The following is a 12,072-nucleotide window of genomic DNA, read 5'->3' as shown; positions in this document are numbered from 1 at the left end:
GTGCGCTCTGTACCTGCCCTGCTTCCATTCCCTTAGCAGGGAAAGAGGACTGGGGGGTGGTGGGGGAGGAAGGGCAGTCGGCAATCCTTCCACAGTGAGGGGCACCGCTCAGCAGATTCAGACACAGGTGTCTGTGGCCCCGCACCTGGCTTGGGAAGCTCTCAGTGGTTTGCACGTCACTCTTCTGCACCCCTGGCACCCAGCTGCTTACCTGGCATTGACGATATTCCCTGCACTCAGCTCCACCATCTCTTCGAACCCCACAGCAAAGATGTCGGCTGGGCTGCTGTCATCTGGGGGCAAGCGGCAGATAAAGGAGTCAGGCCCACTGACACTGTGCTGGCTGGGGCACTGGGTGCTGCGTGGGCCCATGGGCCCAGGTGTCCTGCTGAGCAGGGGCCCTCATCCAGACCACAGGGCCCACCTTCCCTGGGCTCCCACTGTGCACTGGGCCTTTCCCTGTCTACATCCTGGGGCACGTGACTGCATCTCACAGTGGTCACAAAGCATCAATAAGAAGTCACACGTGGAAGTCCCACTGCTGGGGGCATCACACCATCCCCCTGGCCAGACCCCATGTGACAGGGGCAGGCACTGTCTCAGGCTTGTCTGAGCCCCACAAGTACTTTTCTGGGCTGAGCCCAGCTTCCTGAGCTAATGACTGGCTGAGTGGTCCTGCCCCGGGGGCCTGTACCCTGGTGCTTAGAGAAGGGAAAACGGGCTCTGCTGTGGGCTGGAGCTCAGACGAAGCTCCTGGTTCACAGGAAACACAGCAGGGGAGAGGCGTTCCCGTGTGTTCCTTCTGTCCCCTCGAACAGGGACCCTGCAGCCACTGGCTGCCCCTCCAGTCGCATCCCGCTGACACTCAGTGGCCCGAGCCAGCAGGAGTGTGTAATCCTGCCCCCCCACCCCCACTCTGCCACTCCATCCCCAACGCCAGGCTATCAGCATCCTTTCCTCTGGCCACACAGCCCAGCCAGGAACCTCGAGCCTAACTGGCGTAGAGTGTCCTTTCTTTTGTTTTTTAAAGAAAAACACTGTGCCTCTGATCTGCTGGGCAAGCGTCACCACAGCACCTTCTCGCTCCTGAACGTGGCGAGTTTTAGTGGGAGCCCCGGCGAGCCCTCTGCCCTGTAACCACCCCCCGCAAAGTGAGAGCCAGCTTGCGGTCGGCGCCCACCCTCTTCCTGCAGGCAAGTGAAGACTGGCCATTTTAGCTAAAGTGGGGGGAGTCTCTTGGACCCTGGGGGTGCTTGTGCTCTCAGCATGTACAGGGCCTGCCGGGGGTGGGGAGGCAGTCAGAATGGTCACCAAATCCCAGTGACCCCACACTGTGGACTCGAGCTACCCTGCCCCCCCAGGCAGCAAGGGGGTGCGAACTGTGCCTGCCACCATGGGGAAGGGACCTGATGACACGTGGCTCAGAGAATTGGATCTCCAGTCTCTTCCAGGAACCAAGGAAGCCGGAGGGAGCAAGGCAACTGGGTTAATGGGAGAAAATCACCTTATTCTTCACGTCCTGAGTTCTGAGGCCCTTAACTATTACCTAGCAAGACTCAAGTAAAATCTGGAATTATTTCCTCCTTAAAAGGAACACAAGTTCGTGACCCCCTGAAGCGACTCTCCACAGAGATACATGGTCGGTTGGGGCAAGGCCGGAACAGGTGTCCTTGGCCAGCAGGGACGTGGTGACCCCTGGCCCGGCTCTTCCAGAAGGCACCTTGCCCTCCTTAGACAAAAGATTCTAAAAGTCAAAACCAAAATCCGCAAAATCTGCCTGTGTGAGGAGAGGAGCGAGATTCACTGCTTTGATAACCTTTCCAAACATTTGGATAAGAGAAGGCGTCAGACAGCTAATTTGCCAGGTGTGTTCTGGAAAGGTTGAGCACAGGGCTTTTTATACCCCAAAGGAATGAGAATGCCAAACACCAAATTTCACAAGTCAGCCACCCGGCAAGGTCAACCAAGGGCTCCAAGGAACTTGTTTTCTTTTTGTAGAAGCCTCCGCACTCACCCTGGGGCTCGGTGGCACCGGAGAGCCTGGGCGAGTCCAGCAGCCAGTCGGCCAGCTCAGCTGTCCCCAGGAGGTTGCTCCTGAACTGCTTCCCCCCGTTCACGTTCCAGGTCCCCATGGCAATGCGGATCTGCTTGAAACTTGTGAACTCCGACTGGCGCTCCAGCATCGCTCTCAGGATCCTGGGAGTCACTGTGAGGGGCACACAGAGGGGCGTCCGCCTGCATCCTACAAGCCTCTGCGTCTTCCAGAAACACGGATGGGTCTCTGCCCGCAGGAAATGGCCTCCTGTGCCATAGACACAGGCCGTGGTAGGAAGAAGCCGCCACCCACCATGAACAGGATGCCCCACTGTGGCACTTTGGCCGTGGAGTCCCGAAAACACGGGACTAGAGAGCCCCTGTCCACCCCCATCCCCCCACTAGGGCCACAGAGGCTGTGACACCAGGTCACAGCATCTCATCCCCACTCAGCATCCCCTCCACGACCCGGGGGGAATTTAAGCAAGGAGGCACTGCGATGTACCATGTTCTAATAAATAAAACCGTAAATATCTCACTCCCATCCCTGCATTCCCCACCTTCCATCCTGCATGCCCAACATGCTTTGTCTGAACTTATTCTCAAGACTTTAAAAAACCATTCCTCTGGCCCACGTCCATCCCTAGCTACCCAAAATACGTTCCATTCTCTAAGCTAGTGACTTAACCCAAATCTAAATCACGTCTTCTTTGCTGCCACACAAGACTCAGTCCTGCTCAGCGCTACTTTCCGCTTTCCTGGGCCGCCCTTCTTTCCGGGGGCACAGACACAAATGCCACCCGGGCTCCCCAGAGCCACGTACGAGCCCCCCACAGGAGAGTAGAAGTAGAAAAGGGCTGTGAAACCATCTCAAACATGGGCAAATTAATGTTTTGACAACAAAACTTTCTAAAACAAAACTTAAGATTCTTCTAAGGAAAAATGCTCTGTCTCCCCTTCACCTCCTATAATTTTATAGGCTCTAGAAGATGAGATGCTATTAAAATCTTCCCAAAGAAACCTGTGGCTCACTTATTTGTACAATCTAACCCTCCCCCCCAAACCCTCCACAAAATTACCTGCAAACTCATAGATACAAGCTCATAGAATAGACTGGCAGCTGCCAGAGGTGGAGCTGGGGGTAGGTGGGTGAAGGGGACAAAAATAGGAGACAAATGAGTCCTGGGGGTGTCATGTGCAACATGGTGACGTCTCTGTGACAGTGGCCGAGAGCAGATCTTAACAGTTTTCGTCACAAGAAAAACATTTTTGCACGTCTGTATGGTGATGGGTGTTACCCAGGCGAACTGTGGAGCTCTTTTCCGATACCCATAAACATTGAATCATTGTGTTGTGCGCCTGAAACTAATACAATGTGTCAATTATATCCCACTTTTTAAAAAGCATTAGAAACCTCTGGCTGCTGACAGAACCATGACCCCCAGCCCCTGGAGAGGGCGCGCCTACTGCCTCCACTTTCACAGGGTCCTGGGCCAGAGCGAGACAGGACACTGCCCTCGGGGAGGCTGTTGGGACAAAAGACACCTGGCAATGGGACGAAGGACCCATTTGTTAGGGTGAGAGAGAGCCTCTGGTGTGAGTTAGCGTTCAAAGAGACCGACACTTCTAGAACCTCTTGACTGGGAAAAAGAGGCCAAACTAAGAAATATGAGAGTGGGCTCCCATCAAAGCCAGAAAGCCCGGGCGCCCAGAAAATACATCGGCAGCTGGGACTGTACACGTATCTTTATTTTATATGTGTATTTTGATGTCTGACAACCCCAAAATCCTTTCTGTCTAGTGAGACACTGCCCCTCCTGGGATGAGCCAGTTCTCTTTTCTTTTTTAAATTACTATGTTTTTCAATCAAGGTAACGTTGGCTGATAACATTATGTACGTTTCAGGTGGGCAACACTGTAATTCACTATCTGTATACACCACTGTGTGCTCACCCCCAAAAGCCTCGTTTCCATCTGTCACCGTGCAATTGCCCCCCTTTACCCCTCCCCCTCCCCCACCCCTCTGGTAACCAGCATTCTGTTGCCTGTATCTATGAGTTGGCTTTAGCTTTCTGTTTCTTTTATAATCCATATTAAATCACATGATTTTGCTTCTTTCCATCTGACTCATTTCACCCAGTGTAACACCCTCAGATTCATCCACAGTATTGCAAATGGCAACATGTCGTCTTGTTCATGGCTGAGTAGTATTCCCCCGTAGATACAGCACCTCTTTATCCATCTGTCTGCGGATGGACAAATAGGCTGCTTCCACATCCTGGCTATTGTGAAGAAGCCGAGACCACTCGGGGGATGTAAAAACCAACCAGCCCAGGCTCAGACCTCCCCTCTCTGGCCTGCACCCCCAGAGGCGGCGATGCCCCTCTGTTCCATCCTCCCAGAACCAGGCATGGCCAGTGAGCACCCATGTCTACAGCCCAAAGCCCACTGGGGCCATTTGAACCAGCCGGTCCTAAACCGCTCGCCCTGCCGAGCCTTTCCCACAGAGACCCAGAGAGAGCCCCGCCTAAGTGTTCCTGGGCTCCTGCTCTCTGCCTCCTGACCACCCAGTGTGCAGGGCCCTCCCCCGTGCCCCTCCCCCTCCCCATCTTTGGCACCTGTGGGTGTAAAGAACTTTTTTTTCCAGAGCCTCTCCTCTGCCTCCTCTTGAGGCCGCACGTGACTGACCATCTCACAACAGAGGGTGAAACACAGCTGCAAGCTGCTTAGGTCAACGGGTCAAGCTCAAGTCACAGCCAAGTGCAGAGCAAAGACACTCCCTCTGTCGGCCCCAAGGCTCAGGGGAGTGTCTGCCACTCGCCCTCTGGGACTACATGAGGGCGGCGGGAAAGGCTGGCCAGCACCCCCCACACTCCCTCTGCATGGCAGGGGGGCTGGATGCCTCCATGCAAGTGCACCCTCCTACCCAGCAGAGCCGTGTTGTCCAGAAGCATCCTTCCTTTGTCTGCAGACTCCTCGGTGTACACGTCCCCAACCAGCAGCAGTTTGATGGCCTCCTGCTTCACCCCATCGAAGAAGTTGGACTGGATGGTGCGAGACACGGACCGGGCCCCATCCTTCAGCTTCCCCACCTGTGGGGAGCCGGCCCATGGGCAGTGAGAGGGGTCCATGTCGGCCCGGCCCTCCCCGTCACGCCCCCCTCAGCCGGTCCCACCTTGGCCTTCCCCTCCAGGGCCCGGCTGCCCGTGAACATCTTGCTCAGGCTGTGCCCATTCAGAGACCACATGGCTTTGAAGGACTCCGCGAAGCGGTCAGCGACGGGCTTTGAATTCAGCTGCAGGCTCTCGAGCTGCCGGTGAAGGACCTGGGGGAGGAGTAAGGGACAGCTGTTGCTGACTTCTCACCTGGAAGCTCTCCCACGGCTGCCTCCTCACATCGCCATGGGGGTTCCCTACTGGGCAGATGGTGGAGCACCCTGCACCCCTCCAGAGGAGGAGGAACCTTTGTGGCAGAGAACGGGACTCCCACTTTATCATCCCGCCCAGCCCTCCTCTGGTCCCTTCACTCCCGATGCCCTGTGCCCAGCCACCAGGAGGCTGGATGGGATGCCAGGGCAGTTCTTGGACCCCACGCCTGCTGCAAGCAGGGAGCCAGGAGGGATCACCAGGCACACAGACAGGTTGGGGCTTCCCTCCGAGGCCTCAGGTCAGGCTCATCTCACCAGCCCAATGGTTCGTTCACAATAGGCCTTCTAGAACTGCTGGTCCCCAGGGTGCCCCTGGGCCACCACATCTGAGACGCACGACAGGTGTGCCTACGATGGGTCAGAGGCAGGCCAGCCTCCAGGGGCCCTCTCTCCAGAAGTCTGGCACCCCAGTCCCACCTCCCCACAGTGAGACAGTGAGCCCAGGAACACCTTCATCTTGCCCCACTGAAGGCAGGGGTGCGACACAGGTGGCCCGAGGGCCGCAGCAGGGACAAACCTCGAGCGCGATGAAGCTCTGCACTGTGTTGGTTCGGTCCAGGCAGTCGAGACAGTTCATCCGCAAAGTGCCTTTCTGAAAACTTAGGGAGATGGCAAGAAGTAAATGGTGACACGTCTCATTTGGAGCAGCAACGGTGGTAGCACACGCTGGACAGTAGACCCCCCACCAAAGATGCGTGCCCCTCCTTAGCAGCTCGTGGGGACCCTGTTTCCGTCCTGATGGACCCCGGCACTGCTGGGTGGCAGGCAGACCCCAGGGCACACACTTGGCAGCCCGCACACCGGGTGGCACTGTAAACACAGTCCACTCTTGTGATTCCCCAGTCACGTTCTCGAAAGTCGCCGTGGCCACCTGGGGACCTGGACCACGAGCACACACAAACGCTGGGCCACTGCTCCCGGGAAATACTGGGCCAGGTCCCTGCGAGCCGCTGGTCACACGTTCCCAGCAACCGGTGGACACAGAACCTCGCCTATGGGCGCTCCTGTTTCCAGACAGCTCACTGAGTGCATGCTGTTCCCTCATTAGCATTGAACTTGCCGCCAACGGCACCCCCATAGCGGAACGGAGCTTCTTTCACACACGTGTTCTCCATCCGTCAAGGCATGCCCCACCGTCCCTGTGCTGAGGGTCCCTAGACAGCACTCACCACTACAGCGGGGAGCCGCTTGAAACAGGGAAATTGCCAACAAAATGCACATAAATGTGAAAACGTGGCACTAAGATGGCAAAAAGGACCCCGGTGGCAGCACGAAAGCTGAGCAGAAAGGCAGAGCCTGATGGGGACAGGCACCGCGGGCGACAAAGCTTTCAGCATCCTGAGCGTGTCTGGGAAGGCACCGTGAGTGTGGATTTGGGGCCACACACAAATTTTAGTGAGCGGGCACCATCACAAATACAGAATCTGGGAATGGGGAGTCTCGACCACATTGTGATTTGAGGACTTCGGGCCTCCTTTTCCTGCCGAGCTCCGAGCAGGGAAACCCGCATCCCAGTTTTCCCGTGTGATCAGGATGATGCTGGTGGCTCCCCCTCACTCTCAGGGGTTTCACCACCGTCCAGACAAGTTATGTGGTTACCATGGCTCCACGTGGCAACCCAGCCCCCTTTACTAGTCCACTTAACATGCTTCACTGCCTACTCACAAAATTCAAAAGCACGTCTGACCGTGGGAGAGAAAAGGAGAGGCCGGAACCCCAAACTGCTCCGTCCCCGAGCCTGCACCCCATCACCAGCGGCAGGGTGCCCCAGTCCCTCCTCTGCCTGGCCCTGCAGGGAGACGGCGACGCGGGCAGAGACTCACCGCGGACTCACACTCTCGCCCTTGGCGAACACGTCGAAGCCATCCCAGTGGAGCTGTAGCTGGGGCCTCAGGAGGTTCTCCAACTTCTCGAGCTTCCCGCCCTTGGCAAACTGATGGAAGTCAAAGTTTATCATAGGCGTGTCACCGGCGTGGCAAGAAGCCCAGAGCAACTTCTGAAAGGTGAGAGGGAGAGAGTGGCAGGGGACCAGGGAGGGAGGACAGTGGCAGCAAACCTCTGGCGGCTGCAATCTGGGTGGTCGAACCCACCGCTCACTACAGTGCACGGTTCTGCTTTATGGCGTATGGTTGACCAGGTGGTTTGCCAGCCCTGACCCCAAAAGGGAAGCACGGAGCAAACCCACAGACCCACAAAGAGCATCTTGCCTACAGAGGGTCCAGCTCGGGCAAAAAGACAGCCAGGGTAGGCGGGGCTTGCCCGGAAAGCCCCCAGCCCTGCCCCGACATCACCCTCCTGCAGGGCTCTCAGAGGTGCAGGTGAGGGAAGGGGCTCTGTGTCCTCCAGGCACCCAAGTGCCACAGGCCCCCGAGGCACAGGGCTGGGCAGCAGTCTGGGAGCTCATAATCCAGGTCAAGGTTGCCTGGTGACCAGTCCCATCCAGACAAGCACAAGCCTCCAGGTGGGTGTGCTCTGATGGGGCTGAGCCTCCCAGGGGGCCTCTGGGTGCTCCTGGCGGACACTTCCCTTCCACACAAGGAACCTGACCGGTCTCTCCTCAGCTCCCTCTCCAGCCCCGAGGTAAAGGAGACCTGGCAGCCTTCCCAGAGGCCTGGCTCGGGCCACCCCCTGCCCTGTCCCACCCCGCCCCCACGGCTTCAGGTCAGACTTGTCCAGACCGTCTAATGACTCTGAAAGACAAGAAGGACTTCCGGCTGCCTGGTCCCCCCGAGTCCGGCACCCTGGGCCAGAATGCAAATCGATGCCCGGGCCCACCATCTGGAAAGTCTTGCTATGAAAATCAAGTCAGCTGAACTCATCAGCGCGTTGTTTAGTGGCTTTACGCTCTGGAGTGAGCACCTCGTCCCCTTGGGGCCTGATAGCTACCAGGTCTCAGGCTGGTGGCAGGCAGGTATGTGGACCTCAGCATTATGGGGCTGATGGGCGGCAGGAGCTGGCTCCACCTGACACCAGGTCAGGCCTCCCACCTCCTGCCTGCCCAGGAGCCTGCCCTCCCCGGCCTGGACTGTGGGACCGCTGAGTCTCCTGGCCCCTCTTGTGACAAAAGAGCCCGTGGGCACAGGAGGCACTTGCACCAGCTGACAGGCGCTGAGGACATCCTTTCCCCGGGGGAAAGGGATTCTTGGGGATTTTTTTCCCCTTGCTTTCCCCTTTTTTCTTTTTTCTTATAAGAAGCTGCCAACGCTACTGCCAAGATGGGAGAAAGGGAGATATTTCTCAATCTCGTTGCTAGTAGCAACAAACCAAACAGGAAAAGCAGGTCTGGCCAACTGGAAAGTCTGCTCCAAACCCACGGCTTTCCTAAGCAGAGCTGAGCAGAGTGAAGTGGGCACCAGGCAGGGTTCAGCCGGCCAGGAATCAGGGGTCAGGGGGACAGTGAATACCACTGCTCCTGAGGTGAGGCCTGAGTTCAAACTCTCTCCATCAGGGGTGTCCTTGGTCTGGGAATGACCAGAGAGCTTTTTTCCACTAAGTGGGGGCACTGGGAGATTGGAAAAGGGCTGGGGAGGCCCATTCTGGAACTTCTCATGGACGCAGAGGACTGGATACATACAGGAACTCTGGGAACAGTGGAGACCAGGGTGGTGGTGGCGGGAGGGGCTTTTACTCCGATTACTTCCTCCCCTGCCCAGGGTTTCTCCTCATGGGTCCCTGACCCTGGACCAGGGAACCCCAGGGAGCCCACGGGCAAAGGAAGCAGCTTTGGGGGCAGCCCAAAGGAGGGTGGAAGGATGGATGGCTCCAGGTTAGCAGGCGGGAATCACGTAAGTTGCTTGTCTTAAACCCGTCAGGGGTTCTGAAGGGCCACTTCCAGCACAGTGCCCTGCGGGGGCTCGTGTGAACGTGCCAGGAGGTGCAGCCAGCAGCTGGCCGGACCAAGGGAGGATGGGGAGCTTGGGCTTCTGAGCAGGTCAGGGGTGCGTGGGGGAAGCCCAAACACTAGTGCGCAGGCGTATGGGTGTGTGTGTGCATGTCCATCCAGTGGGAGGCTCTGCAGGAAATGCAGCTGGAGACAAGGGGACCTGTTTTGACTCTGAGCAAATTCTCCCCGCCATCAGGTCAGGAGCCCAAGTTGCCTGGTGCTGAAGCTCTGGTGAGGAAAGACCTCCCAAACTTGGTGATATCTGCAATATCGCTTCCAGCCACCCTCCCCACCCTGCAAGGGAGCCTGCCTCTGGAGAGCAGGGACCCCGGCTGCCCGCCCCCATCCACCACAGGCACATGCCCCATATGTTTACCTTGAAGGCTCTGTTGAGCACCTCCTCACCACCTCTGCTCCCCAGCAGGTTTACGACCACCTGCTTCCCATACTGCTCCTTCAGAAGTACCATATGCCTGCAACAGAGCAGGGCAGCACCGTGACCATGTCTCCCGGACACGGACGGCCCCGCCTTCGAGGGGAGAGGGGGTGGAAAGGGCTCGCTGGGCACTCAGTTCCGGCACAAGCCTCCGCATGAAAGGCTCCAGCCAAGAATAAATTAACCACCCTGACTGGTGTGGCTCAGTGGATTGAGCGCCAGCCTGCAAACCAAAGGGTCGCTGGTTCGATTCCCAGTCAGGGCACGTGCCTGGGATGCAGGGCAGGCCCCCAGTAGGGGGTGCGTGAGAGGCAACCACACACTGATGTTTCTCTCCCTCTCTGTCTCCCTTTCTAAAAGTAAAAGAATAAAATCTTTAAAAAAAAAGAATAAATAAACCCAGCTCACCAGAGGAAGGACTTTCTATAAAGCACCCCGTCACATCTAGGGCAGCTGGCTTGGCCTTTCGTCAACAGAGCCTTGGAAATGCCACATGCATGTCTGTGAAGTTAATCTGCTTCACTTTCTGTCTACAGTCTGTCCTGCAAACTAGAGCCCTGGTAGCAGAGCCACCCCAAGGGTCTGATTTTTATCTGAGCGCTGCATTTTATGAGGTTTAACCCAAACAAGATGGCACAACAAAATTTCAGTCTTCAGGAAAGTTATTTGTACATCAAGGACCATTTTAAGAAGACTTACATTGATATATTAGGGAGAGATTATCCTTTTATCACCACCTTTTGAAAAGTAACTTTATAATTTTAAAGGTAGAAATGTTTAAATGTAGTATTTTTATTTTTATTTATTTTTCTCAAGATTTCATTCATTTATTTTAGTCAGAAGGGAAGGGAGGGAGAAAGACAGGGAGAGAAACATCAGTGTGTGGTTGCCTCCCATGCACCCCTACTGGGGACCTGACCGCCAGGTGGCCTGCAACCCAGGCATGTGCCCTGACAGGGAATCGAACCGGCGACCCTTTGGTTCGCAGGCAAGCACGCAATCCACTGAGCCACACCAGCCAGGGCTAAATGTAGTACTTTTAAAAGCATAGGCAAAAGATGCAATGTAAAAAGCAGGTAGAAAACTAATTTAATAGGGCCATTTTTACACCTAAATATAGAAAAAAGACCAGAAGACAGCATACTGTGATGTTAAAAGCGGTGGAATTTTATGTCACTTAAACTTTTTTCTTAAACATTTCATTATTTTCCAAATTTCTACAATGTTTATTTTATATACAAATTAAAAAAAATCTCCAAAGAACACTTTGTAACAAATCCTTACCAGAGACAGTTTTTTAATTGCTTTTGGAGAGAGAGGAAGGGAGAGAGAGAGAAACATCGACGTGAGAAACACTGACTGGCTGCCTCCCGTGCGCGCCCCAACCAGGAACTGGACCCGCAACCCTTCAGTTACGGAACGACATGCCTACCAGCTCACCGGCCCGGGCACAACTATCCCCATTAGAGAAAAACCACTCTTTTACTACCTCTCACGGGTAGCACTGGGTAGAAGAACATGATTGGGAAGCGGGCAGTTTGGGTTTCTCAGCTGATGAGCTGAGGACGCCTGCCTGTGTGGATGGACTTCCCCAGAGCAATGCTCCCAGCAGCCCTGCCCACCCCTCGGCGCCCCCCCCTCCCCCCGGGGGGAGACGTAGGGACAGGTGAGATCAGTGAACTCAGGGGCTCCAGCAGGCTGCGCGCTGTCCCCAGAACTGTGCACAGCAGCCCGGGGTGAGGCTGCTGAAGAAACAGAACATTCACAGCCTGGCCTTTCTGGGCTCTTTTGGGTCTGCCTGCCCTGGGAAGGGGCGTCCTGACCTGTGGCCTGGCCCGTGGACCGAACAGCAGGCTCTACTCTGGTGGGACGTCTGAGCTGCCCGGCACTGAGACGGCACCCTTAATTTGGGGGTGAAATGTGAGGAAGCCCACCGTGGCCATACATCCAAGCCGAGACCAAGCCACCGCGGAACATATCAGAAATAAGGCTGATGTCTGATGTCTTTCTGATGGACGCCTGCACGCACATCCCAGCTGGCTCCAAACTCCAAGGCTCCAAGAGAAGCACCATCATTCATGTCACCAGCCCCAAACAGACCTAATCAAGTGATTCCCCTCCCCAGTGCCTTCGTCTGTACCATAAGGCTAAGTAATCCTATAAAGAGTGGTACGAGGACTAAAAGGTGGGTGACCGTGACAAGTCCGGTGCGGTCGCATGGGAGTTGGTTCTCCTTTCGATTTATTGATAAATTGATGAATTTATTACTGATAAACTGAAAGACTCGTTTCA

General features: G+C 55.8%; 1 protein-coding gene across 15 annotated transcripts in view; it reads right to left on the bottom strand.

Moving 5' to 3' along the window:
- SYNJ2 (synaptojanin 2) overlaps positions 1 to 12,072 on the bottom strand; it is an 84,424-nt gene that overhangs the window by 23,873 nt on the left and 48,479 nt on the right. For 13 of the 15 annotated variants that reach the window (XM_053913500.2, XM_053913495.2, XM_053913490.2 and 10 more), the window contains 7 exons: positions 9,721 to 9,817; positions 7,285 to 7,457; positions 5,979 to 6,060; positions 5,210 to 5,359; positions 4,961 to 5,126; positions 2,015 to 2,206; positions 212 to 293 (listed from right to left, as the gene is read on the bottom strand). In XM_053913500.2, coding sequence (XP_053769475.1) covers positions 212 to 293; positions 2,015 to 2,206; positions 4,961 to 5,126; positions 5,210 to 5,359; positions 5,979 to 6,060; positions 7,285 to 7,457; positions 9,721 to 9,817 — 942 coding nt within the window. The remainder of the gene's footprint in view (positions 1 to 211; positions 294 to 2,014; positions 2,207 to 4,960; positions 5,127 to 5,209; positions 5,360 to 5,978; positions 6,061 to 7,284; positions 7,458 to 9,720; positions 9,818 to 12,072) is intronic. The other 2 variants (XM_053913487.2, XM_053913492.2) reach the window with 1 other exon arrangement.

The sequence above is a fragment of the Desmodus rotundus genome, chromosome 11, assembly GCF_022682495.2.
Source record: "Desmodus rotundus isolate HL8 chromosome 11, HLdesRot8A.1, whole genome shotgun sequence".
NCBI classification, from domain to species: Eukaryota; Metazoa; Chordata; class Mammalia; order Chiroptera; family Phyllostomidae; genus Desmodus; species Desmodus rotundus.
This window is presented reverse-complemented; position numbering and strand designations above follow the sequence as displayed.